This window comes from Rattus norvegicus, chromosome 10, assembly GCF_021556685.1.
Source record: "Rattus norvegicus strain SHRSP/BbbUtx chromosome 10, alternate assembly SHRSP_T2T, whole genome shotgun sequence".
Taxonomy (NCBI): Eukaryota; Metazoa; Chordata; class Mammalia; order Rodentia; family Muridae; genus Rattus; species Rattus norvegicus.
Window position 1 is genome coordinate 41,023,886 of NC_141543.1, and position 23,965 is coordinate 41,047,850.

The following is a 23,965-nucleotide window of genomic DNA, read 5'->3' on the forward strand; positions in this document are numbered from 1 at the left end:
AGGGTGATCCTTCCTTGGGTTCAGTTCTAAGAGAGCACATCACCTAGTTTGCCTGGGTGCAGCCTGAACTCTCAGGCCTTGGAGCCTGAAATGCCAGGGATGGGTGACAGAGCCTGATGCCAGCAGGGGATCCTGATTCGTGGGGGGTGGGGTGGGGTGAGGTTCTAGCCCTGATACTGAGTGGGCCTCAAAGCTGCCCTTGCCAGGTCTTGAAATCTTAAACTGGCGGATGAGGCACCAAAAAAACAGAGTAATGAAGTCTTGACCACCATGGTAACTCCAGAAAGGAGCTCAACTTCCCCCACTGAGGGTTGCTTGTGGCACCTACGTGTCCCCCCCTTACAGTTCCTATGACTGCCTGCGGGATGACCCCTTCGCCCACGACTGGCCGGCATTGCCTCAGCTCCCAGGGCTGCACTACTCCATGAACGAGCAGTGTCGTTTCGACTTTGGCCTGGGTTACATGATGTGCACTGCGGTGAGTGTCCCCAGGGCCCTGCGGTGATAACACTTAAGGCACCAGCCACTCCTGCCCAGGGCCGTAGGGATGACCACTTAATGTCCATGATGGATATTCTACCTCTCAGGTGCCTGCCAAACCTCCCCAAGGTGGGCGGCCTCCAAAGCTGGAGACTTGGGGACCCAGCAATACCCAGAGATCCTGTCATAGCCACACTGCATGCACACGAGCCTCATGGCCCCAGAATCAGATGAAGCTTGCAGCACCCACCCACACAGGCATGTTCATAGCCAGCTCAGGTGGTAGGATCGGGGTAAAGGGGTGGCGTTCTGCACGGTCAGTGGAGGAGGCAGGGTAGCCAGATAAACTGAGGATATGATATTCTCTTCCAGTTCCGGACCTTTGACCCCTGCAAACAGCTATGGTGCAGCCACCCAGATAACCCCTACTTTTGCAAGACAAAGAAGGGCCCACCTCTGGATGGGACTATGTGTGCACCTGGCAAGGTGAGTCAGGACTAAGGGATCTTCACATTTAAGGCACACGATAACCAGGAACAGGCCTTGCAGTATCTGCAGAGGCAAGCGGGGGCCTTCTGAGGAGGCCCCACCTGCCCTCTCTTTCCTGCTTCCCCACTCATATTTTGATACACCCTGTCATGTAGCTCAGGCTGGTCCTGTTATGAAGCCAAGGATGACTTTAAACTTCTCATCTTCCTGTTTCTACCTGTGATAGGATTGTAGGCATGTGCCATCATGCTAGGTTTGTACGATTCAAAGGACAGAACTCAGAATTTCCAGCATACTAGACAAACTTCCCCAACCTTCGTTCCTACTTTCTAATCACTCCACACACTGGACAGATTGGATGTTCCACACCACAGCAGAACAGTTATCTCACGCCCCCTTCCTGCCCATGGGTCAGTTTGCCATGAAGCCAGCAAAAAACCTGGTGGCTCCCAGGTACAGCATGAGGTTTAGCCTTGACAGCCCCCAAGGCTTCTGGTTTGTCCCTTGTCAAAATCACTGCTTGGCCACCTACCCTCTCAACAAATCTACAGAAAGTACCCTTTTCCTGTTTGCCCAGCCAAGAGTCCAAGCCCAGTTCTCATTGGTTCAGGTGAAAATATATTCACTACATAGCCAATCATCTTTCTAGGGGCCTGGCATATGCAGATGAGCTTAAACCAGGATTCCTCCCCCTCCTCATCCCTCAAGGTTCAGCCCAGTTTGAAGCTACACAGCTATCCATGGGTGCCACGTGGGTGAGAGAATTTCTCTTATCCCTTGTGACAAGGACAGTGACTTAAAGATCTCCTCAAAGCTCCACATCCCTACACCATCACACAGGGATTAAGGTTTTACCACTCCAAACATTCAGTCCACAGTGTCCCTCTCTTTGCCTGTGAATTCTACCTCACCCACCAGCTGACAGGAACAGGAGCCAGTGTGTCTCCAGCAGGAGCCAGCATGTCTTCTCCCCACCATGTTCAAGGGAGGGAAGCTTTAAAGGGAGAGCTGAAGTAACTATGGCCCGAAAGGAGAGGCCAGGATCACTTAGTCATGACTGCTGGCCATGTGTCTGTTTGCCCAGCCTGACTGAACTGCATAGAGCCCTTGACTGCATGCTCTGAACTCTAAAAGGAAGACCCCCAAGAAGGGCAATCCCTACAGGCTTCATATCTTGTCTCCTTCTACCACAGGGGTGCCAAGGCCCAAACTCAAGTTATCAGGCTTGGTGGCCTTTACTTGCAGAGCCATCTGGCTGACTGCTGTGGTTTGAGGCCCCACCCTCACCCCCATACACACATGTACCTATACACATGAAAACACACATTTGCAACACACACACATACACACACACACACAAACATGTGTGCATGCACGCTCATGAATCCACACGAGAGAAAATATGATGATTTTTTTTTTTTTTTTTTAGTTTGGGTCATTTGTGGTAATTGTTCTGTCAACCGTCTTTACTCTGAGTGAGACTTTTTTATTCTAAATCAGCAAACCATTTTGGACTGTGGTGTACTGAATTACTAATTCGCTGTTTTAAACTCCGAAGCCTTCTTAGCATGGACTCCTCAGGGTTTGAAAGCGTCCTCCACTGGGAGGAATGAGGTTATGGAATTTAGCATTTCCCCTGCTCCAGGCTCATGCTGGCTCATGTTTCTGTCATGCGTCCATCGCCCCTATACTCCTAGTCTTCCTCTTCCGTACGTACCCCAAGTTTACTTGGACCTGATATGTCTCCAGAACCTCCGCCATGTTGTTCTTGCTGCGTCTTTGTCCAGACACGTGAGGACATTTATCTTGGCAACAGGATATGAACAGACACGGGAGGTTCAGAGTAGGCCGGACAAGGCCCTGAAGGGCGGGCCTGCACATCCCATTTTTCTTGTTGTCACAGGCAAGGGGAGGCCTGTCTCACTTGAGTGTTTTGATCTTTAGGGCTGGTAAGATTAGATACCCCCTCCCCATCCCTGTGCCTTCAGAGCAGGCCCAGGGCAGCCATAGCAGACACTGCTCCCACTGAGGGGAGTAGGCCTCTCCAGCAACTCTCCTGCCTGCAATGGGTCAAGGGAATGCCTTCTTGTCTTTTCTTTGTAATTACTTTTGGGTTTTTTTTGTTGTTGTTGTTGTTTTTAACTTGGAGGGGTGCAGCATGCATGTGCCACAGAAGTCAGAACACAACACAGGACATCAGTCCTTTCCTTCCACCGTGTGGTCCCAGGGATCGAACCCAGTTCGTGGAGCAGCAAAGGGTTCACCCAATGGCCCATCTCACCAGCCTGCATCCCTGTCTTTCAGCACTGCTTCAAAGGCCACTGCATCTGGCTGACACCAGATATCCTCAAACGGGATGGCAACTGGGGTGCCTGGACTCCGTTTGGCTCCTGCTCGCGCACCTGTGGCACAGGCGTGAAGTTCAGGACCCGCCAGTGTGACAGCCCACAGTGAGTTGACTTGATATTGCCGAAGGCCCAAGCTGGCAGAGAGCACAGGGCAAGCCTCCCAGTCTGCATTTCCCTCCAGCTTAGGTTCAGAGGGAGGGCTCCTTCCCTGCCTCAGAGCCCATGGCGGAGAGCACAGGGCAAGCCTCCCAGTCTGCATTTCCCTCCAGCTTAGGTTCAGAGGGAGGGCTCCTTCCCTGCCTCACATTCCCTCCTTCCGCCCATAACATTCTAGAAACATCAACTCGCTGCCCTGGGGGCCCCTGGTCCACTTTAGATAGTCCTTCTTGTTCTAAGGACTGGAAGAGAGAAGATGGAGCAGAGACGAGGAATTAGGGGGGTTCCACAGAGGAGGTTCTCCTGTGTCCCAGGATGCCAGGAGCCTCAACAGTGACAACTGCAGCTAGGCAGATAGTTTTTAGTCAGGTGAGAGCCAGGGTTAGGGGCTGCCACTTAGGCTTCGGTACCTAAGTTCCCCAACACCTCCCCTCTTCTCTCCCCAGGCCCTGTGACTCCTCACACACATGGTGGGGTCATTTGTCTAGATGGTGTTGGACTAGCTGATGTTTTAAAGATTTTGTTTTACCTGCAAATATTGAAAATCTAGAATGTCACATAAAAAGCATAATATGACTGCCAGCCCCTAAGTGGGCCAGGAGCGGGCTGTCTTGCACGTCCCTGGACATATCCAGTCTGTCTGATCTCAGGCTACTGAAGTAGCTCCTATTCCTTTGTTCTCCAAGACAGCTGCACCGTTTCTGTCAAACCAAACACTGTCCGCCAGGGAGCCAAAGAGATCAGCAGTTACAGTTAGAGAGAAGGGTCAAGACTTTATGAAGGATAAGGACAGAGCCCCTGTGTCTGGCCACCTCATCTGTACATGAAAGCCTTTCTCCCACAGAGCATCCTTCTGCTTGGGATTCCAGACTATCTGCAGAAAGTCTGAGGGGATAGGGGAGCACGGTGAGCCCTCGAGCAGCCCTGAAGGATTTTTCTCTTGCTTTGGGAAGAGAGGAACACAGCAGAGAGCTAGAGCCACAAAAAGCCCTGGAGGGTTGAAACTGTTCTCTGCCCAGTGAGGAAGTCACAGAAGCATAGCTCATGCTTTCTACAGTGGAGAGACCCAGCCCTACACCAGATGTTTGTTAGAGATCCGTGCATGTACAATTCCACAATCCCAGGATCGCTCTAGGTGCTTTCTGTAGCTTGGTGGTTCAGCTCTGTGTGCCCAGGACCTTGTCACTGGGAGACTCAACCAGCATTTCTCACACTGGGATTGGTGCTGCAAAGGAGCAGGGAGAATCCTAACATGTGGTCATAGCTCTGTGTTCGTTAATAGTCCTGAGCTTTGAGGCCAGAGTGAAGGTGGCATGCTCAGGGAAGATCTCTTTCTCTCTCTCTCTCTCTCTCTCTCTCTCTCTCTCTCTCTCTCTCTCTCTCTCTCTCTCTCTCAGAGTTTCTCTGTGTAGCCCTGGCCATCCTTCAGTTTACTTTGTAGACCAGGCTAGTACCAACTCCTTCTAGTCTTGATGTCCTGAAGCCTACCTGAATGGGAGCTAGCCGTGTCCTAGCAGGGCTGTGTCTCTTTACTCAATAGATGTGCCCCCTCCCTACCTAAGACTCAAGGATTTCCCTAAAAAGGCCACCAATGGGCAGGTATTTTTCTAGAGGCCCCAAGAAGGGGAACCTTTGCTTTCTCCTGCAGTCCAGCCAACGGGGGCCGCACCTGCTCGGGCCTGGCCTATGACTTCCAGCTCTGCAACCCCCAGGACTGTCCCAACTCCCTGGCTGACTTCCGGGAGGAGCAGTGTCGGCAGTGGGACCTGTACTTCGAGCACGGTGATGCCCAGCACCACTGGCTGCCTCATGAGCACCGGGATGGTGAGCTCCTGGGGAAATGGGTGAGATTTAGCTCAGGACCCTGGGTAGGGCAGGCAGGGGCATGCATTGTTGTACACCTCTGATCTTGTATGAGACAACTCTGTGATGACACTTGGGCCAGCAACAGGGCACAGTGCTGGCTAGTGTGGCTGCAGGGTCCCACTCCTGAGCAAGGGCTTTGAGGCTGGCAACAGGGCTTCAATTCCAAGGGAACCAGAACACCAGACAGGAGAGGATGCTGGGGTGGGAGCTCAGGATGCAAGGAATGAGGCTGGAGTTGCTTGGGACCTCAGGTGTGGGGTGGGAGCAGAAGTTGACCCTGCAAGGCAATCCGGTGACTTTTGATAGGTAACTGAACTGGTTTCTTTTCTGTTGCTGTAATAAAATACCCCAACAAAAATAACCTAAGGGAGGAAAGGTTAATTCTAGCTAACAGTTCCAGATTACAATCTATTATAGCAGGGATTGCATTGAGGTCACAAGTAGAGAAAGAACGCACGAAGCATGCATTCAGCTCTTTCTCCCTTTAACACAATCCAGAACCCAAACCCAGGGAATGACACTGCATGCTTTGGGCCTGGGTCTTCCCACCTCACTTAAGGCAATGAAAACAATCCCCGACACACATGCCCACAGGACAGCCTGGTCTAGACAGTCCTTTACTGGGATCCTCCGCAGGAAATTTTAGATTGTGTCAAGTTGGTAGTTAAAACTGACCATCACACCAACCTCTCTCACCTTAGGACTGTCCAGTGCAAGTGGCGGAAACTGTGAACCAAACACTTGAAGCTTTAAATGGCACGTATTTTGTGTCTTATGAAGTTGAAAATTTTGTAGCTTTAGTCCCCCCTCACTATAGGATACCCAGCTCCACGGATGTTCAAGTTCCTGTATAAAGTGTTGGTGTATAACTTACACGTGTTTCTCCAGATACTTCCAGATGACTTATACTACCTAATACCCCAGAGATGCTGTGCGAATCGTTGTCATTTAGTTACTTTTCTATTGTTGCGATAGAACGCCATGACCAAGGTAACTCATAAAAGAATTGACTTGTCTTATGGTTTCAGAGGGTTAGAGTCCATGATGGTGGAACAAAAGAACCCCTGAGAGCTCACATCTTGGTTCATAACCACGAGGCAGAGAGAGAGAGAGAGAGAGAGAGAGAGAGAGAGAGATACAGACAGACAGACAGACAGACAGACAGACAGACAGACAGGTATGAGTTTTTGAAACCTTAAAACACATCCCCAATGTGACATGCCTTCTCCAACAAGGCCACACCTCCTAATCCTTCCTGAACAGAGTTCCACCAACGGAGGACCAAGCATTCAAACATATGAGCTATTCTCATTCAAACCACCACCGCTGTTCATCTGTATTAGTTAGAGAATAATGAGGAAGGGTGCATAAGGTCAATGCAAAGGCAATTCTTTTTTCAAATACCTTCAGTCTATTATGGGTTGAGCCCACAGATGAAGGATGTGATTAAAGAGGCTACTTCTATTCTGTTTGAGTCCCTCTCTCTCTAATTTGTATGTTGTAAACATACAATTTCTGTCTCCCGCCCCAAACACTGGACAGAGAATGGGTGCTGGGTGTGAGCCTAGTCACCTGCTTGTGCCCTACATGTGCTGATTCGAGGCTGAGGAACTACAGAGCTGACAGGACTGGGGGACATGAGCCTGGTGGCTCAGTGTAGCAATTGCTTCTCATAATTAATGCTGAACAAAGAGGGTAATTTGAGACTGAATCCAAGAGGGTCTGGCTGCATTGGACTGACTCTTACAGCATCACTCACTGTGCAAAACGATCGGTTTCACTGTGACATTTTAATACATGTCTGTCATCTTTTGATCATGTTGCCCCTCCATTACATTCTTACCACAATAAGCAGATATATTTGAGAGAGGGAGTGAGGGAAATTCTGCATAGGAAAGAAAATGTGATACTTGTTTTTCTGAGTCAGGCTTAATTTGTTTAATATGATGAATCTTGAGTTTCACCCATCTTCCTGGAAACAATGTAATTATCTTCTTCTCTATGTCTGAATAAAACTCCGTGTGTATACATATCACATTTTAAAATCCACTCCTCTGTTAATAGATGCATACCAAAGAGGATCGCATACCTTGGGTCTTGCCAACAGTTTGGACGAGCAGGCATCGCTATGACATACTGACTTAGAGTCCTTTGGGTGTATCCCCAGGAGTGCTACAGCACAGCCTGTGGGCATCCTAGGTTTAGATTGTGGTGGAGCGTCCACGCTTATTTCCACAGTCACACACACTCCCACCAACGGTGAGGAAAGGTTCTGAGGAAGGCTTTTTAGGTGGAGACCCTCTGCAGAGTTGAGGATCTCCTCCAAGCAGGACTGTGGGGATGGAAGATGTGGGTCAGATTCACATCCTGGTTGGACCAGTTGGGGAAATCACTTCCTAAAGCCAAGAACACCAGAGTCAAAATCTCAGAAGCCAAGAAGATAGGAAGGTGGTTTCCATCAACTGTTGCTTTCTCTCTGTGTCCTCCCAGAACACAGATTTGTAGGGGTCAGGGGTGGGCCAGCTGAGTTCTAAGAACGCTGGGAGTTTTCTCTCTGGGGATCTTTTGAGACAGCTCTGGAATAAAACCCTGCCATGTCCCTTCCAGCCAAGGAGAGATGCCATCTCTACTGCGAGTCCAAGGAGACAGGGGAGGTGGTCTCCATGAAGCGCATGGTGCACGATGGGACACGCTGCTCCTACAAGGACGCCTTCAGCCTCTGTGTGCGTGGAGACTGCAGGGTGAGTGCCGAGAGGCAGCCAGATCAAGGCTCAGGGTTGCCACCTCCTGGTATCCTCTCTTGTTCTGTTCAGGCTCCACTGCCTAGAGAATGGTGTTTGCCATAATGGCCTGGACTTTCCTACATCAATTAACAATGGAGACCATCCTCCACCATAGACATTTTGGTTCCGGTGCACAGACTCATGGGTGATGAGTCCTCTGGAATGTGGGCTCTGGGATCAGACTAAGCCTTCCATGCTTACAAGCCAAGCCTCTGCATCTCTGGGCTGTTGCAGGGAGTGAACAGGATGTAAAAACGTCAAGAGCCGCTTTCACCAGGCTCTACCTCTTAAAGACTCCACTTACTAAGTGTTGTTACTTTGAGACAAAGCTGCTGTTGCTACATTGACTCAAAGCAGCCTAAGCCTTGTGTGGAACCCCTCAGGGCTGCCCCCGGTGTATGCTACGTGGGTACCCTTGGAGAGGGGCAGCATGGAAGGGCTGAGGACCAAAATACTGTGATGACGCAGGCTCTGTGCTCTGCATGATCTGAAGCAGGGTAAGCACATGCCTCATAATGGCCATATGGGGTCTGCCTCTCTCTCTAAAGCCCTTCTTCCCATGCATCAGGAGCTGCTAAGAATGGATACACAGATCCTGGTTGTGGTGGGAAACCAGTACTATAGATCTTGGGGGCTCAGGCATGAACAGGGATGATCTCTCAAAGGTCCCCTGCCCTCTCTTTCTCTGCAGAAAGTGGGCTGTGACGGGGTGATCGGCTCCCGCAAGCAGGAAGACAAGTGTGGTGTGTGTGGAGGTGACAACACCCACTGTAAAGTGGTGAAGGGCACGTTCACAAGGTCACCCAGGAAGCAAGGTGAGAAGCCCACCTCCTACCTGGGGTGGATCCTGAGACTAAGCTCCCGTGGGTGTGAAGGAGAGGGAACAGGGTTACAGGTGGAGCTTATAAGCCTTTGTCTGAGGTCAGAGGCTCACAGAGGGCAGTCCTTTCTGCCCCCCCACGATGCCCGGCTGCCTGTTATTTGTTCCCTCCCTCTCTCCTGCCCACAGATGGCTGTCATCAGAACTCCCCTGAATCTAGTACATAGGGTACACCCTCAAGCCACACCCAAAACATAGCAGCCTGGTACTGAGGCTGAGTTTCCATATGACCCTGCACCCTCTGGGTTGGCCCTGAAGCAGCTGACCACATCTCTGTGGTCTCAGTCAGCCTGTCTCCGACATGGAGACAAGCCTATTTGGTTTTCTGGTGAAAGGCTACAGAGCCAACCTATAGGCCCTGGCAATGAGCCTTGAGTACCCGCAAGGTCAGGTGCTCAGCTCTGGTCTTGTCAGCCCCGCACATGGGGTTCTAACACGGTTTGCAGATGAAGGCTTCCGTGGGGCTTGCTTGCTAGATGAGGTACCTTAGACTAACTTCCAGCACAACTGGAACCTGAGTGTTCAGTGAAGGAGACAACATGAAGGCACCTACGACCTGAAGGGGAGCAGAAATGCAGGGTATCCAGGTGTCCAGGTGACCCCTCTCCTACCCGAACGCAGAGGCTTTAGAAGCACCTGTGGTGAAGCTGCCTTGGAGGGCAGGGCCTCTCCTGGGGCATGTGTGTTGGAACGACTTCCTGTCTTCTCATCTGGCTTTCTTTCCACCCCCTCCCCCAAAGATTACATCAAGATGTTTGAGATCCCTGCAGGAGCCAGACACCTGCTCATCCAGGAAACTGACACCACCAGCCACCATCTGTGTGAGTCACAGCTTAATGCCTCAACACCTGTGAGACCTAGCCTCTGGGATGGGCAGAGTACCGAAGCTCCAAGGCTTGGGCTGTGTGGCCAGGTTCTGAGATCGACATCCTTGATTGACAGATGTTGCTCAGTTCCAGGCCACCTGTCCTTCCACTCAGCCCACTTCATGGGCTTTCTGACGTGCATCTTCCATGGGGAGGGAGGTCAGAACTTGAGATCAGAGAGCTCCTCTGGCAGCAGCTGCAGAGGGCCCTATGTCCCAGTCAAGCCATGTTCCTTCAGCTTGCAGAAGGGTGGAAGACCTCCCTCTCTGAAGGGCACTGGGCTAGGCAATAGGTCCCATGCAGAGGTTAACCTGGTCTTCATAGAGCAACCAAGGATGGGATATGAATCTCAAAAGCAAGCTGGGCTACTGGTGACAAAGACAGACCCCTGGTGCAAAGGGGGAGGGGAACACAGCTAGGAAAACCCCCCACGGCCTCCCTACCGATCATTAGGCCCAGTAGCCATGTGCTGTAATGACTGCCTGCTCCTCTTTACCATTCTCAGCTGTCAAGAACCTGGAGACAGGCAAGTTCATCTTAAATGAAGAGAACCACTTGGACCCCAATTCTAGATCCTTCATCGCCATGGGTGTGGAGTGGGAGTACAGGAATGAGGATGAGAGGGAGACGCTGCAGACCATAGGCCCACTCCACGGAACCATCACCGTGCTGGTGAGTGCTACCCCAGCCAGCAGGTTGAGGGCCTGGGACACTCGAGTTCCCTCTGTACTCTATAGGCTATGCTCTAAGCAGCCTCTTTCCCTGCCATGGTCTCCCCTCCATGTCAGCCATGAGTGGGCATGGACCCAGGGTTAGAACTCTGCTTTCTACACCACTCTTAGTAAGCATGGGCAAAGTCGCCTGTCTAGATGTTTCCATTTTTTGTATTGGAATGATGTTCACAGTTACACCATCAGATACACTAACCTCTGCTGTTGTGCTAAATTCTCACACCTGAGAGCTCAAAAAACCAGTTACAGGTCACCCTGGACTTTGTGTCCAAGCAGAACTGGATTCCAGGTCCCCTGGGTGTAGGGTCACAGGCTGTTCCTGGCTATGGGGAGTCCGGGGGGAGGGGTGGGGGCTGGATTTTCAAGTCACTTTTAAAATTTTAGTTTTAATTAATTGATTAAGTGATACAGTTTATTTAAAACAAACCAACAAACAAACAAACAATATATGGAGCCAGGCACGGTGCCATGCACCTGTAATCCCAGGACTCAGGAGGCAAAGAAAGAAGATTAGGGTCCAGGCCAGCCTCATCTACATAGCAAGCTCCATATCAACCTGGTCTAAGGCCAACTGGGGCAATTTAGCCTCAAAAATGAGAGAAAGGGGTTGGAGAGATTGCTCAGTGGTTAGAGCACCGACTGCTCTTCCAGAGGTCCTGAGTTCAATTCCCAGCAACCACGTGGTGTCTCACAACCATCTGTAATGGGATCCGATGCCCTCTTCTGGTGCATCTGAGGACAGTGGCAGTGTGCTCATGTAAAATAAATCTATCAAAAAAAAAATGGGAGAGGGGGAGGTCTGAAGATATGGATCAGGTCAGGGCACTTAAGTTTTCTATGAGAGGTCTAGAATTTGTAGCCCAGCACCCATACCAAGAAGCTCACAAATGCCTGTAACTCCTCCCCGAGGGGTCCCACAGCCCACTTCAGGCCTATATGGGCACAGAATGAGTACATGCATGAAAAAATAAATCAATAAAACATAACTTGGTGTTTTTAACATTGTGAGCAGCAGCCTATGAGATCCTAGCTCTCTATAGCTTCTCCTTAGAGGTTAGATCCTTATGAACCATTCATGTCATACGAAAGTGCATTGGCCTCACCTAAACTACAACCAGGATCCACTGCTGCTGTTAGCATCACAGGACGGTTGCACCACATCCCGCTAGCCAGGGGAAAGGTTCAAATTCCAAATTTCCAGAACGAGTGTGAAGTTGAAAAGCCATTATAGATGACCATCATAAGTCTGGGACTATCTACCCTGGTTGTCAATCCACCTGATGCCTCTAAATTGGCTGTAGAGGAAGGACAAAGAGCTGAGCAGTCATACTCATGACCATGCTGGGGTGGGCACAGGTTATTCCCGAAGGAGACGCCCGGATCTCACTGACATACAAATACATGATCCACGAGGACTCCCTCAATGTTGACGACAACAATGTCCTGGAAGATGACTCCGTACGCCACGAGTGGGCCCTGAAGAAGTGGTCTCCCTGCTCCAAGCCCTGCGGTGGAGGTGAGGAGGGGCCCTCACTGTTGGGGTTCCCAGGATTGATGGAAGGTGGGACAGCCCTGGATTGAGACTCAGTGTGAGCCTAGAGAAGGTTGGGGCTGGTTGGATGGGCTTCTGAGGGGAGCTTCCTAGGCCAACAGTACCCTCCTGTCTACAGCTCTGAGGCCAGTGAGCTTGTCCTTTGCCAAGTATGAGAAATGCCTATAGGAGCAGCACAGGAGTGGTCTCTATTGGCGTGGCCAGGGGCTTAGCCTGTGCTGGAACAGGTCTGAGAGTAGTTGGGAAGGTCAGGTGCTTGAGATACCTGGCAAAATGTAGTCAGAATGGCCTGTGGTGCATGAGTCCCACCAGCATGGACGGCAGCAGTATGTGGGGAGAGAGGCTGGCCTGGTGGGAGGCTGAGGTGTGAGTCGTTTGGGCAAGCAGTACTAGCAAGACTCCAGCCACACTGGGGACACCTCTGGTGTGATCCTCCTTCCCCTAAGTCTATTGAGAAAGAAGAAAAGAAGAAACACAAACTTGATTGATCTAGAGTTGGGGCCTGGGACAGGTAGAGGGAAAATGGTCTCCAGTGACTTCAAAGAACTGGACAAAGCGCCGGGGACCCGCATCCTCGCAATGGTGGTCTCAGCGCTCTGCTCTGTGTTGGAAAAGCTATTTAATAACTCTTTTAGTTCTTAGACCTGGCCAGCGCCCCAGTAATCAAGACTGAGTTCTATTGATTTATTTAATCAGCTCTTGCACAATTACTGGTGAATTACCCTTAATCTATTTTTCTTTATGCTAGACTGTAAATCCCATAGCTGAGTTCCCCAAGTCCTTGTTGGCTGGGTTATTTCTGCTCCACCAGTCTATCCTCAGGGGGCATTTCACTTGACCATGTGCTCCTGGTCCATGGCATCCAATGGGGACCTCCTGTTCTCCTCTCTCCCATCCTCTCTCTCTCTCCCTCTCCCTCTCTCTCTCCCTCTCCCTCTCCCTCTCCCTCTCCCTCTCCCTCTCCCTATCCCTTTCCTTATCCCTCTCCCTATCCCTATCCCTCTTTTCTCCCCCTCTCCCTCTCTCTCCCTGTGGCCCTCAGCCTGGTAACTCAAACCCTGCCTATCTCTATTCTCCCCAGTAATTGGCTGTAGACACTTTCATTTAACCAATAGCTTTACATACAAACACATGATCCATGAGGACTTGGTTTTGGGGAGGAATTGGGGAGCAAGGTTTACACAACAAAGACCAGTGTATTCAGAATTTACTCGTCTGAGGGCAACCAGATCTTGAGGTCCAGTATTTAGCACTTATATACACAGCACCAGACCAACCCTAACAGTTTTGCCTCACTGATGCCCCATTTCCACACCCCATCTCCAACTGGTCCAGCACCATCCTCCCACTGGCCCTTGTGGATCCACACTAAATCTAAGAGTGACTTTTTAAAGGAATGAATCTGCACTGGAGAGATGGCTCAGTGGTTAATGCGCTTGCCTTGCAAGCATGAGTACCAGAGTTCAGATCCCCAGAACATATGTGGGATGGGCTTGGAAGCTGTACTGTAAACCCAGCCTTGGAGGGCAAGAGACTAGGAGATCCCCAGGGCGATCTGGGTATCGGTACTAACCGCACTGGCAAGCTCTAGATTTGGTTGTGAGGCCCTGTGTCAATAACTAAAATGGAAGAGAAATCAAGGATAATTGCTGACATCAACCTCAGGCACTCCACGAGTGCACACATGCGTGCATGCACATACATACAGAAAAAAAAATGAAAGGATGAACAAGACCCTGCCTCCCTCCTGTGTTACAATTCTTCCAATCTGTGAGGCAAAAGCCAAAATTCTTCCTGTAGCCTCTGAGGTTCAGGCAAGCCTCCAAAGAGTGTCCTGTGCCTTACCTGGGCTGTATCAGTCTTGAGTGAAGAAAATGTGCTCGCGATGAGCCTTTGAGGTGATCAGCTTACGAAAGGAAAAACTCTATTTCCACTCATGATTTTAGAGGTTCTGGCCCACGGCTAGTAGGTCCGACACAGCTTTGGGCTGTGTGGAGGCAGCAGGTCATTGGCAAGGGTAGACAGACAGTGGAGGAAGCCGCTCACTTCCCTGCCTAGCCTAGCAGGTGGTGGGAAGCAACAAGAAGGAGGAAAGGGCTGGGTTCCCAGTCCCCCTCTCAAGAGCCTATTCAGTGACCTAAGGGGCCCCACCTCTTTTTTTTCTCTCCATCTTTATTAAATTGAGTATTTCTTATTTACATTTCGATTGTTATTCCCTTTCCCAGTTTCCGGGCCAACATCCCCCTAGCCCCTCCCCTTCCGCTTTTCTATGGGTGTTCCCCTCCCCATCCTCCCCCCATTACTGCCCTCCCCCCAACAATCACGTTCACTGGGGGTTCACTCTTGGCAGGACCAAGGGCTTCCCCTTCCACTGGTGCTCTTACTAGGCTATTCATTGCTACCTATGAGGTCAGAGTCCAGGGTCAGTCCATGTATAGTCTTTAGGTAGTGTCTTAGTCCCTGGAAGCTCTGGTTGCTTGGCATTGTTGTTCATATGGGGTCTCGAGCCCCTTCAAGCTCTTCCAGTTCATTCTCTGATTCCTTCAATGGGGGTCCCATTCTCAGTTCAGTGGTTTGCTGCTGGCATTTGCCTAAGTATTTGCCATATTCTGGCTGTGTCTCTCAGGAGAGATCTACATCTAGATTCTGTCAGCCTGCACTTCTTTGCTTCATCCATCTTATCTAATTGGGTGGCTGTATATGTATGGGCCACATGTGGGGCAGGCTCTGAATGGGTGTTCCTTCTGCCTCTGTTCTAAACTTTGCCTCCCTGGGGCCCCACCTCTTAAAGGCTCCACCCCTTCCAGCAGGCACTGCAGGATGGAGACCAGGCCTTCCCCATTCTTGCTTAATCCACAGCGAGTGCTTTTCCTGAACCCACCCACAGTGCTTCCCTAGGAGATTCTGCACAAGTTTCTCCTCACTGTCCCTCAACCCCTCCCTGTGGGCCAGAGACACTTACTGCTCTGAGTCCTAGATGCTTTCAGATGCCCCAACTAGGGAAGACCCTTAGATTCCCTTGTATATACACTAGGTTCTATGGAAGTTCAGTTTCCATTATTCTCTGTCCCGAGATGGGGTAACTTACATTGTAGGAGGTTAGAGGACACAAGTCTGCAATCCTAGCTTTGGAGGCTGAAGCAGGAAGATTACAAGTTTGGGGTAATACAGGGATAAAGAATGAGTTCAAGGCTAACCTGGATTATATAGGGAAAAAAAGAAGAAGAAAAAAACCCAAAGAGGAGAGAAGCAAATGGGTGCTAATACTCTGCGGGTAGAGGCCTTACTTCTCTAAGCCCCGTTGGGGGTCCCACCATCCCATTGAGCCCCTTCAAGCTCTCTGTCTTCAGGGTCCCAGTTCACTAAGTATGGCTGCCGCCGGAGGCTGGACAGCAAGATGGTGCACCGAGCCTTCTGCAGTGCCCTCGCCAAGCCCAAAGCCATCCGCCGAGCTTGCAACCCTCAGGAGTGCTCCCAGCCTGTGTGAGTGCTGGGAGGGGTCGCAGCCCAGGGACACACTGTGGAGGGAGGGATGAAACTGGGCATCCTGGAAGCCCTGGGCCTGGCATCCTGTAGGGTGTCGGGCTCTTTACCCACCACGCAGTAGGTTAAAGGTGCAGGCCCACTTCTGCCAACTGAACGGACGGAAGTTCCTCATACATCTCAGGAAAGACAGAAAGTCTTAGGTGGGGAAACAGGCTCAGACAGCCTGGGCTGGCTTCCAATGCTTAATAGATGCTTCTGAGCAGCTCGATTGATCCTCAGACTCTCAGACCCTGGCAGAATGCATATCTGGGCCCAGGTCAGTGAAGATGGTGGGGTAAGGGACATGGAAGGACAGAGGCTCCGGAAACTTTGCTTAAGGAGCGGTCAGAAGATGAGACTGTGGCCAGGCCCAGGGCCACAGGAGGCAAACCCTTCAGGCCACTAGCCCCAGCAGAGCCTCCCAGACTCTGACAGGCAGTGGACTATCTGAGCCTCAGTTTCCCCTTTATGCAAGCGTGCACTCATGGTGGATGCTACTGTGAAACAAGGAAGAGCTTGAGCCGCAGGCAGGAGCAGGCCCATCTCTATCCACAGCCAGACTGATTTCCTGACCACCTGCCTCTCTGCCCTGGCAGGTGGGTCACCGGGGAATGGGAGCCTTGTACTCAGAGCTGTGGGCGAACGGGCATGCAGGTGCGCTCCGTCCGCTGTATTCAACCTCTGCACAACAACACCACCCGCTCCGTGCACACCAAACACTGCAACGACCACCGTCCTGAGAGCCGCCGGGCCTGCAACCGTGAGCTCTGCCCTGGGCGGTGGCGGGCTGGGTCCTGGTCCCAGGTAAGCTGTTCTCTTGGCCCTGATGCCCTTGATCCCAAACCGAGCTTGGATAAGACAGGGCAATCCAGTTTTGATACAATTCCTGTCCTCCAGGCCACAGATCGGGTTTCAGGGCACCAGTGAGAGCCACAGCAGGGAAGTCTAGGGTTTCCATCAGGGACCCAGCTCCATGATGATGGACCTCAGATCCTAGAAGGAAGGGAAGCAGAGATTTACCACGAAACCTAAGTAACACTGCTGGTTTAAACTACCTAGCAAAACTAGTACAGCCTATCCCAAGGCCCCACACATGCAAGAACTTTCTTATCACCCAGAACCTTCCAGGGGTTAGGCCCCCCAAAACTGTACAAGAGCCATTCCCCAAAACAGGCTGTTGCTTAGGAATGTGAAGCAATTGAGAATCTCAGGTCTGCTGAGTTGAACACACACACACACACACCACACACACACACACACACACACACACACACACACCCCATACCACACCACACACATACACACACACACCACCACACACACACCACACACACACACACCCCATACCACACCACACACACACACACCACACCACACACACACCGCACCACACACACACACCATATCACAGACACCATATACACACACATCACACACACACTACATATACCCCATACATACACCATACACACCCCACACACTCCATACCCACACCACACATGCACACCCCAAACACACACCACATACCCCCACACATAGCACACACACACACACACACACACACACACACACACACACACAGTTCCACATACAGGGAGACATAGAATGTCTTTTCTGAGCCCAGCTTACTTGACTTCATATGATCTCTAATTCTATCCTTTTTTTTTTTTTTTTTACCAAATGTCGTGATTTTGTTTTTCCTTATGACTGAATAAAATCCTGTTGTGTAGGATCTAGGAAGACGGCTCAAGTGGTTAAAGCATTTGCTGGGCAAGCATGAAAACTGGAGTTTGGATTCCCCAGTATCCATGTAAATGCCTGGTAGGCATAGCAGCCTGCCTATAGTTCCAGAGCTGACCCAGCAATGGAATGCCAGGAGCAAGCTTACTGTGTCAGCAAAGTCTGAATGAGAAACCCCAGAGGCACTGATTAAGGTGGAGGGTGGTCCGGAAGACTCTGGATATTGGCCTCAGATCTCCACATGCACACACATATTCATGCATGTGCACCTGCACATCATATATGAGTCCCCACACACATACAAGCATGCATACATGTACCTTTTTCCTCTCTGTGTGCATCTGTTGACAGACAGGTAGGCTGGGTCCATTTCCTGTGCCAGCTCAGAATAAACACAGATGTGCAGGTACCTCTGTGGTATGTTGACTTAGCACCCTTTGGGTGTATACCCAGGAGCAGTGGGTCAAATCTGTTTTTACCTTTTTGAGGACTCATCATTGGGCTTTCTGGAAGTATAGAGAGTTTCTGACTACTGTATAAAGAGGCTTCTTTAGTTCATGGTTTTGGAGGTTTAAGACCATGATGTTGGCATCATCAGCTTTGCCCTTCTGAGGGAGCACCTTATGGTATATGATGGTGTGCGTGGAGAGTTGAGTCCACGGGGAGACCGGCAACCGAGGTCCAAACCGGCAGAGGAAGCCTCCCACTAGGTTTTGATCTCCTCTTCACTACCACCACACTGGGGCGGAGTTTCCAACACGTAGGTCTGGGATGACACACTCAAATCATATCCAAACCATGGGATGGAGGGGTTATCCAGAAATGCTGGGTATCACAGTAGCCCTGAGAGATGGACATGTGCGTTCCAGGATGGCCCCCATGGGACAAAACCCACATTCTGCCCCATACCATCTCCCATGGGTCATCAGTCACATGCCTGGGGAGCACGAGATATCTGAGGTCAGCACAAGGGGTGACCCTGACTGATGGTTTTGTACCTACAGTGTTCGGTAACCTGTGGCAACGGCACCCAGGAACGGCCAGTGCTCTGCCGCACTGCAGATGATAATTTTGGTGTCTGCCGGGAGGAACGGCCGGAGACGGCAAGGATCTGCAGACTTGCACCTTGTCCCCGTAAGCCACCCCTGCATAACCCCTGTGTGAAACAGTCTAGGAAAGGGGAGGTGGGATCCTGGAGACCCACAGTGAACCAGAGCACTGCAGAACTGTGCTGGCAGAACTGTTGTGGCCCATACAATAGAGATCCCAGTACAGAAAGGGGGTGCCCATGTGAGTAGAGGGTGCCCTGCATTCTTTGAGAACAACAATCAGAGAGCACTGTGTAGATGTTACATGTGTTCCAACATTTTGGTCCACACAGCAACTCAAGGCTAGACCCTATCTCTCACTATTTTCTGCTATAGAGGATAGAGTACACGTGGTCAGGTGACACTCCTGGTGGGGGTGGTGTCAGGATTTGTCATCCTCACCATGTTTCTTCAGTTTCTTGAGTGACAAGGAGCCCTGGAAGTAAGATGGGGTACAGAGGATGAGGACATGGATTGGGAAGTGGCCCAGCCTGAGGTGTATGGGCAATTGGTGAGACATTGAGAACAGCTGGGTTCAAGGATGATTGGCAGGAGACTAGATCAGTTTATCCCGGAAGGAACTATGCCCTCCTATTGTTCCAGAACTCAGGATGCCAGGAGGCTGGCTGCTTTAATCTAGATGCGCATGCGTGCGTGCGTGCGTGCGTGCGTGCGTGCGTGCGTTTGGCGTGCATGCAGTGAGGGGTTTTTCCTGGTGTCCCGGCAGGCTGCCTGCAACCTCCTTTTTTCCTTCCAGGAAACAGCTCAGATCCCTCCAAGAAGAGCTACGTGGTTCAGTGGCTGTCCCGGCCTGATCCTGATTCGCCCATCCAGAAGATCTCGTCAAGTAACCGACCCGTTTATAACTCTGCCTCTGCCCTCCAGTGCATGCCCTGCGCCTTGTGGAGCTTGCCTTGGGCTCCCCTCCTCTTTCTCTATGGAAAGCTCCCCTGACTCCTGCTGAGCGCTCTCTCGGGTGAATCTGTTTTCTCCGGGCCTGTGTGCTCGGCCTGCTCCTGAGCTTGTACCACTTGGTGGCCACAAGTGAGGGCCAGCCTCAAGGAGGCCTGGTCTGGGACACTGGCCTCTTGTCGGGAGGCCAGGACCTGGTTTTGTGATGGCTTGTAAAGGGGCAAAGATCTGTTGTGGTGCCGGAGGGGCCTGAGGTCACTGCGCGAGTGTGACCACCTCGCCATGGCAACCACCTCATTGGGCCACATTCCTCCAGGCTGAAGCTGCGGGTCAACTCCAAGGGGAAGCCAGCCCCATCCCCTTTCAGACGCCACCCACCATTGAAGTTGAGACCAGAGGGGTCTCTACAGTGTGCGGTGTGCGGTTTTTTTCTCCCAGTCCCCGTGCTGTGCCGGGGTGACAGACCCTAAGTTTCCTGCGGTGTCAGGGGCTTCCCGGCTGCTGCTGCTGTCTCTGCTGCTGTTGCCCTTTGCTGAGTGTGTCCTTTCCAACTTGTGAAACCATGGCCTGCTTCTGTCCGGCCTTTGCACCCAACTTACACGGCCCTTGGCCCCCATATCCCCCCTGTCTTCTCGGGGGTCCAATCATACGGAGGAGGAGGCAGGGAGGCGTGTCCCTGAGATGGGACATCCTGGACTCTATCACTTCCATTCTCTGTCCATTTGCCCCAATGGCCTTTTTATTGTCCTGTGCATATGACCCGTTCAGAGGATTGGAAGTGTGATTGATTGGTTGATGATTGACTGATTGACAGATATGGACGTGCCTCACCTACCAGTGTGAACAACTACAGAATACCTCAATTTTTATTGCTTTTTTTTGCTTAGAAACACTATGTAGAAGATGCCTTAAAGTTGAAAGCTAACAGAACTGGCTGCGCACTCCAGCCTTAGATGGGGGATGTGATCCGAGTAGGAGACAGGCACTGAAGATCTAGGGGGACCCTGCCCATTTTGCCCACCTTTTGCCAAGGGTAAGGTTTCTAAATCCATGTGGCCCTGCTCCCTCCCTGAGCCGTCTCTGTGTGAAGGGACTTAGCAGGCAACTCCGTCTATCTCTGACAAAAGGGGTCCTCCTCCAATGCCCATCTGGCCAGTTGGCGCCGACTGTTTTGTGGAGACTCCCACAAGGGGCTCCCACAGCGCGGCCTTACACCCAGAGGGTGACACACCTGGGTCCTTAGCCGTGACCAATGTAGCACTCCCAACTGACTGGTCCCACCAGCCCCACCTGGCCCCCCCAGCCACCTTCATCTGTTAATAATTCAAGTTCCCGCTGGGCCATGCAGCCAAGTCTCCTCCTACTCCCCTTGGCACTAATTACTGTTATGTAAATAATTGGTGTGTAACTGCAAATTAATCCTCTCACGACTGTTAACTTCCAACTTTGACGAGGCAATGTGAGTGATCTCTGTGGTCGCAGTCACGGGGCGCGACACGGTCCTGGGCATTTGCCTCCTGTCTGTATGCACTTTGGTTTATCAGGGATATTTTATTAGTGTTTTGTATGTACTTAATGACGTATCACGTAGGTTCCGTTGTCGTCGTCGTCGTTGCTTTTCTGTTGTTGTTGTTTTTTTCTTTCTTTCCATGAGACATTAGCGTGTGCCAAAGTGACTGTGAAAATGACCTTTTAATTCTTACTAATGATGGAAAGACCTCTTGTCATGCATCTCACAAATAAACTTAATAAAAGTTCAGTTCAACTGGGAGCTCCGGTTCGCTCAGCTGGTGGCTGGTTCCCTTCACCTTCCTGGCAGGCAGGCACCTACGTGCCATAGGGCACCACCCCTTAGCATTCATCGCCTGGTTTCTGGTTCCAGTGACTTTGCTGTCCTCCACCCACCCCACCACTCTGCCCAGCATAGATGTTTAGGGCCCGTCTTCCACTAACACATGTACCAAAGACACGTTCAAACTAGGGCTGCCACACTCCACCTCAGTGTTGGACTGTCAGTCCTAAGTGAGTGCCTTGCAGAGATACCTAGGTTTTTCTGCTCCTAGATGCTGCCCGGGATGATGGCCTCTCCCTTTTTTGGGACCAGAGCAGAAATGTGGGGTGTACATTATGTCTCCTGAGCCACTGTCATGTGACTGCTCTGCCTTGAGATGCCTGTTCATAAAGAGTAGCCAAGGGACAAGGGTGCGGGTGGTCATGGGAAAGTCAATTTAGAGAAACAGGGCAGTGTGTGTGTGTGTGTGTGTGTGTGTGTGTGTGTGTGTGTGTGTGTGTACACATGCGTGCATAGATGTGCACAGCCCTGCCTGCCTGTGCCTCCCGATGTCTATTCTCAGTAGCCACAGGGCTTGTGTCCTCTCACCTGTTGACAATAGCCAGGCAGTGGACAAGACCCAGCAGGGACCTCTTCACCTGCACTCTGTCTTATCTGACAGGCGGGGCTCCTGCTTCGTCTGGACTAGGGAGCAGTAAGAAAGTTCAGGAGGTCATGAGAAAGCACAATAGGAGGTGGCCTGGCATCTAGGATAGGGCAATGGCAGCCCAGGCCCCAGACTCCAGAGATGTTCCAGGAGCCGTGGCTGGGTCCACTGCCCACAGCTCTGTCAATCAAAGGAGTCGTAGCTGAGAGAAACGGGAGTCCCAAGGAGAGCTGATTGACTCTCCGTCCATCCGTCTCCCCGGAGATGAATAAAGATTAGCTGTCTTCTGAGGGAACGCCTGATGTCCCAGGATGCCACCCACACAGGGCACATCTAAGCCCAAGATGGAAGGGAAAGTGCCACTCGCTTTGTAAGTTCATGAGCGTTAGAATGATAACTGGCCTCTGAGACCATCACCCATTTACCACGGCATATTTGCTCCCAGCAACTCCCACTGCTTTTCTTTACCCTTTAATGACATCAGGGAGGAATTCTTGCCTTGGGCCCTCCCCAACAACTATTACACTTTACTCTCTCTCTAACTTAAAGAGTTTTGTGCAGGACTATCCCCCTAGATATTGGGAAAATGGAATTTGATTTTTAAATTGACTTCACTTTTCCTCAGTATCCATGTTTGAGATTGTCTATGGTACTTGTCTTCCGTCAACGACACTAGTATCAATTTTCTCCTAAAACAAATGATAGGTTTTAAAAGGCATTCAAGAAAACTAGCAGGAAGCAACTGATAATCCGGGTGGAATTCAGACACCACCAGGACAAGGGAAGGGGCACACGGATATGACCTAATGTTCCCCATCCAAGTGCTAGCCGCGGCTGGCCAAGCTTAGCTTTCAAGGGGACTTCATGAACAATGTGTTCATTCTCAGTGGTTTGTTATCAGTTTCTAGAAGCCAATAATTTTGGTCACCCTTGGTGCGCACATCTTTAATCCCAGCACTTAGGAGGCAGAGGAAGGCAGATCTCTATGAGTTCAAGGCCAACCTGGTCTACATATGAGATCCTACTTAAAAACAAAAATCCGAGAGTTCTTGGTATTTAGTTCCTACTGGGAATGGAGTGGAAGGTCAACTATCATAAAATCAAAATTATCTCGGTGACCTCTCGCCAGCCAGAGCCTCAGGACACACAGTTCAGCTGCAAATATAACTGACAGCTCCTTCAGCCTGGAGAGCTTTCTGGTTACTGGTTTGAAGAGACACAAGCACTTCCAGTATGGATTATAACCACGCCTTGACCTTGCAGATTAAGGAATACATCCCGGTTACATCCCAGGAATAAAACATTATATATGCATATAATATATGCATCCCCCAAGCATTTTAAATCACCTCTAGATTTTGTATCATTCCCAGGACAGTGTATACTTTTACACACATAGTTTTACTTGTTTTCCTGCACTATTCATGGGATAATGACCACAAAGAAGTGTGTTTAACATAGTATTTTCCCCAAATCCTGTCCATTGGAACCTACCTGGCCTCTGCTACAGGTATGTCTTAGTTGTTATGGTTCCAAGGATGTAGAACCTGTAAGCACAGAGGACTGACTGGCATGTTTTTCAAAGTTGATATTAGTATACCAAGTCCTTAACCAGTGGGGTGTTTGCTTTACTCACTGGGTTTTAGTTTTTCAAAATTGAAGCTCTGTGGTTTAGTCTGAGGACTCAGAGAAGTCTACCTGGCAAGCTGGTGGAAGGGAAACATCTTGCGGAAGGGGAATCCAAATGCTCAGGGCTTGCTTTCTCCACTAACTGAATGCTTGCTGTCTTTGTGCCAACCGCTAATCCAGGGATGGTCTCTGCCCAGAGTCAACCAATATCTTCTGAAAAGAGCCACACAACAAACATTTTAGGCATGGGAACCTATCTGGCCTCTGCCACAGCTATGTTATAGTTGTTATGGTGGGAAAATGGTCAGTGATAATAAATATAGCTGTGTTTCAATAAAACTTTATTTATAAAATCAGGTGAAAGGATGAATCTGGCCATGGCCCTATATAGTTCCCTGACTTCTGTAGGCAATCCTTGATTCCACGTGGCTACTGTGTTAGCTTCCAGCACTGGGACGAGATACCTGAGACAAAAAAAAGTT

The 23,965-nt window shown here is 50.6% G+C and overlaps 1 protein-coding gene across 1 annotated transcript in view; it reads left to right on the plus strand.

Moving 5' to 3' along the window:
• Positions 1-23,965, plus strand: part of Adamts2 (ADAM metallopeptidase with thrombospondin type 1 motif, 2) — a 215,605-nt gene that overhangs the window by 186,226 nt on the left and 5,414 nt on the right. Inside the window, 13 exon segments of the mRNA NM_001395424.2 lie at positions 346-478; positions 853-966; positions 3,274-3,419; positions 5,122-5,297; positions 7,947-8,080; positions 8,814-8,937; positions 9,743-9,823; positions 10,374-10,540; positions 11,956-12,115; positions 15,502-15,634; positions 16,273-16,480; positions 18,421-18,550; positions 19,262-19,351. Of these exon segments, the coding sequence (NP_001382353.1) occupies positions 346-478; positions 853-966; positions 3,274-3,419; positions 5,122-5,297; positions 7,947-8,080; positions 8,814-8,937; positions 9,743-9,823; positions 10,374-10,540; positions 11,956-12,115; positions 15,502-15,634; positions 16,273-16,480; positions 18,421-18,550; positions 19,262-19,351 (1,796 nt within the window).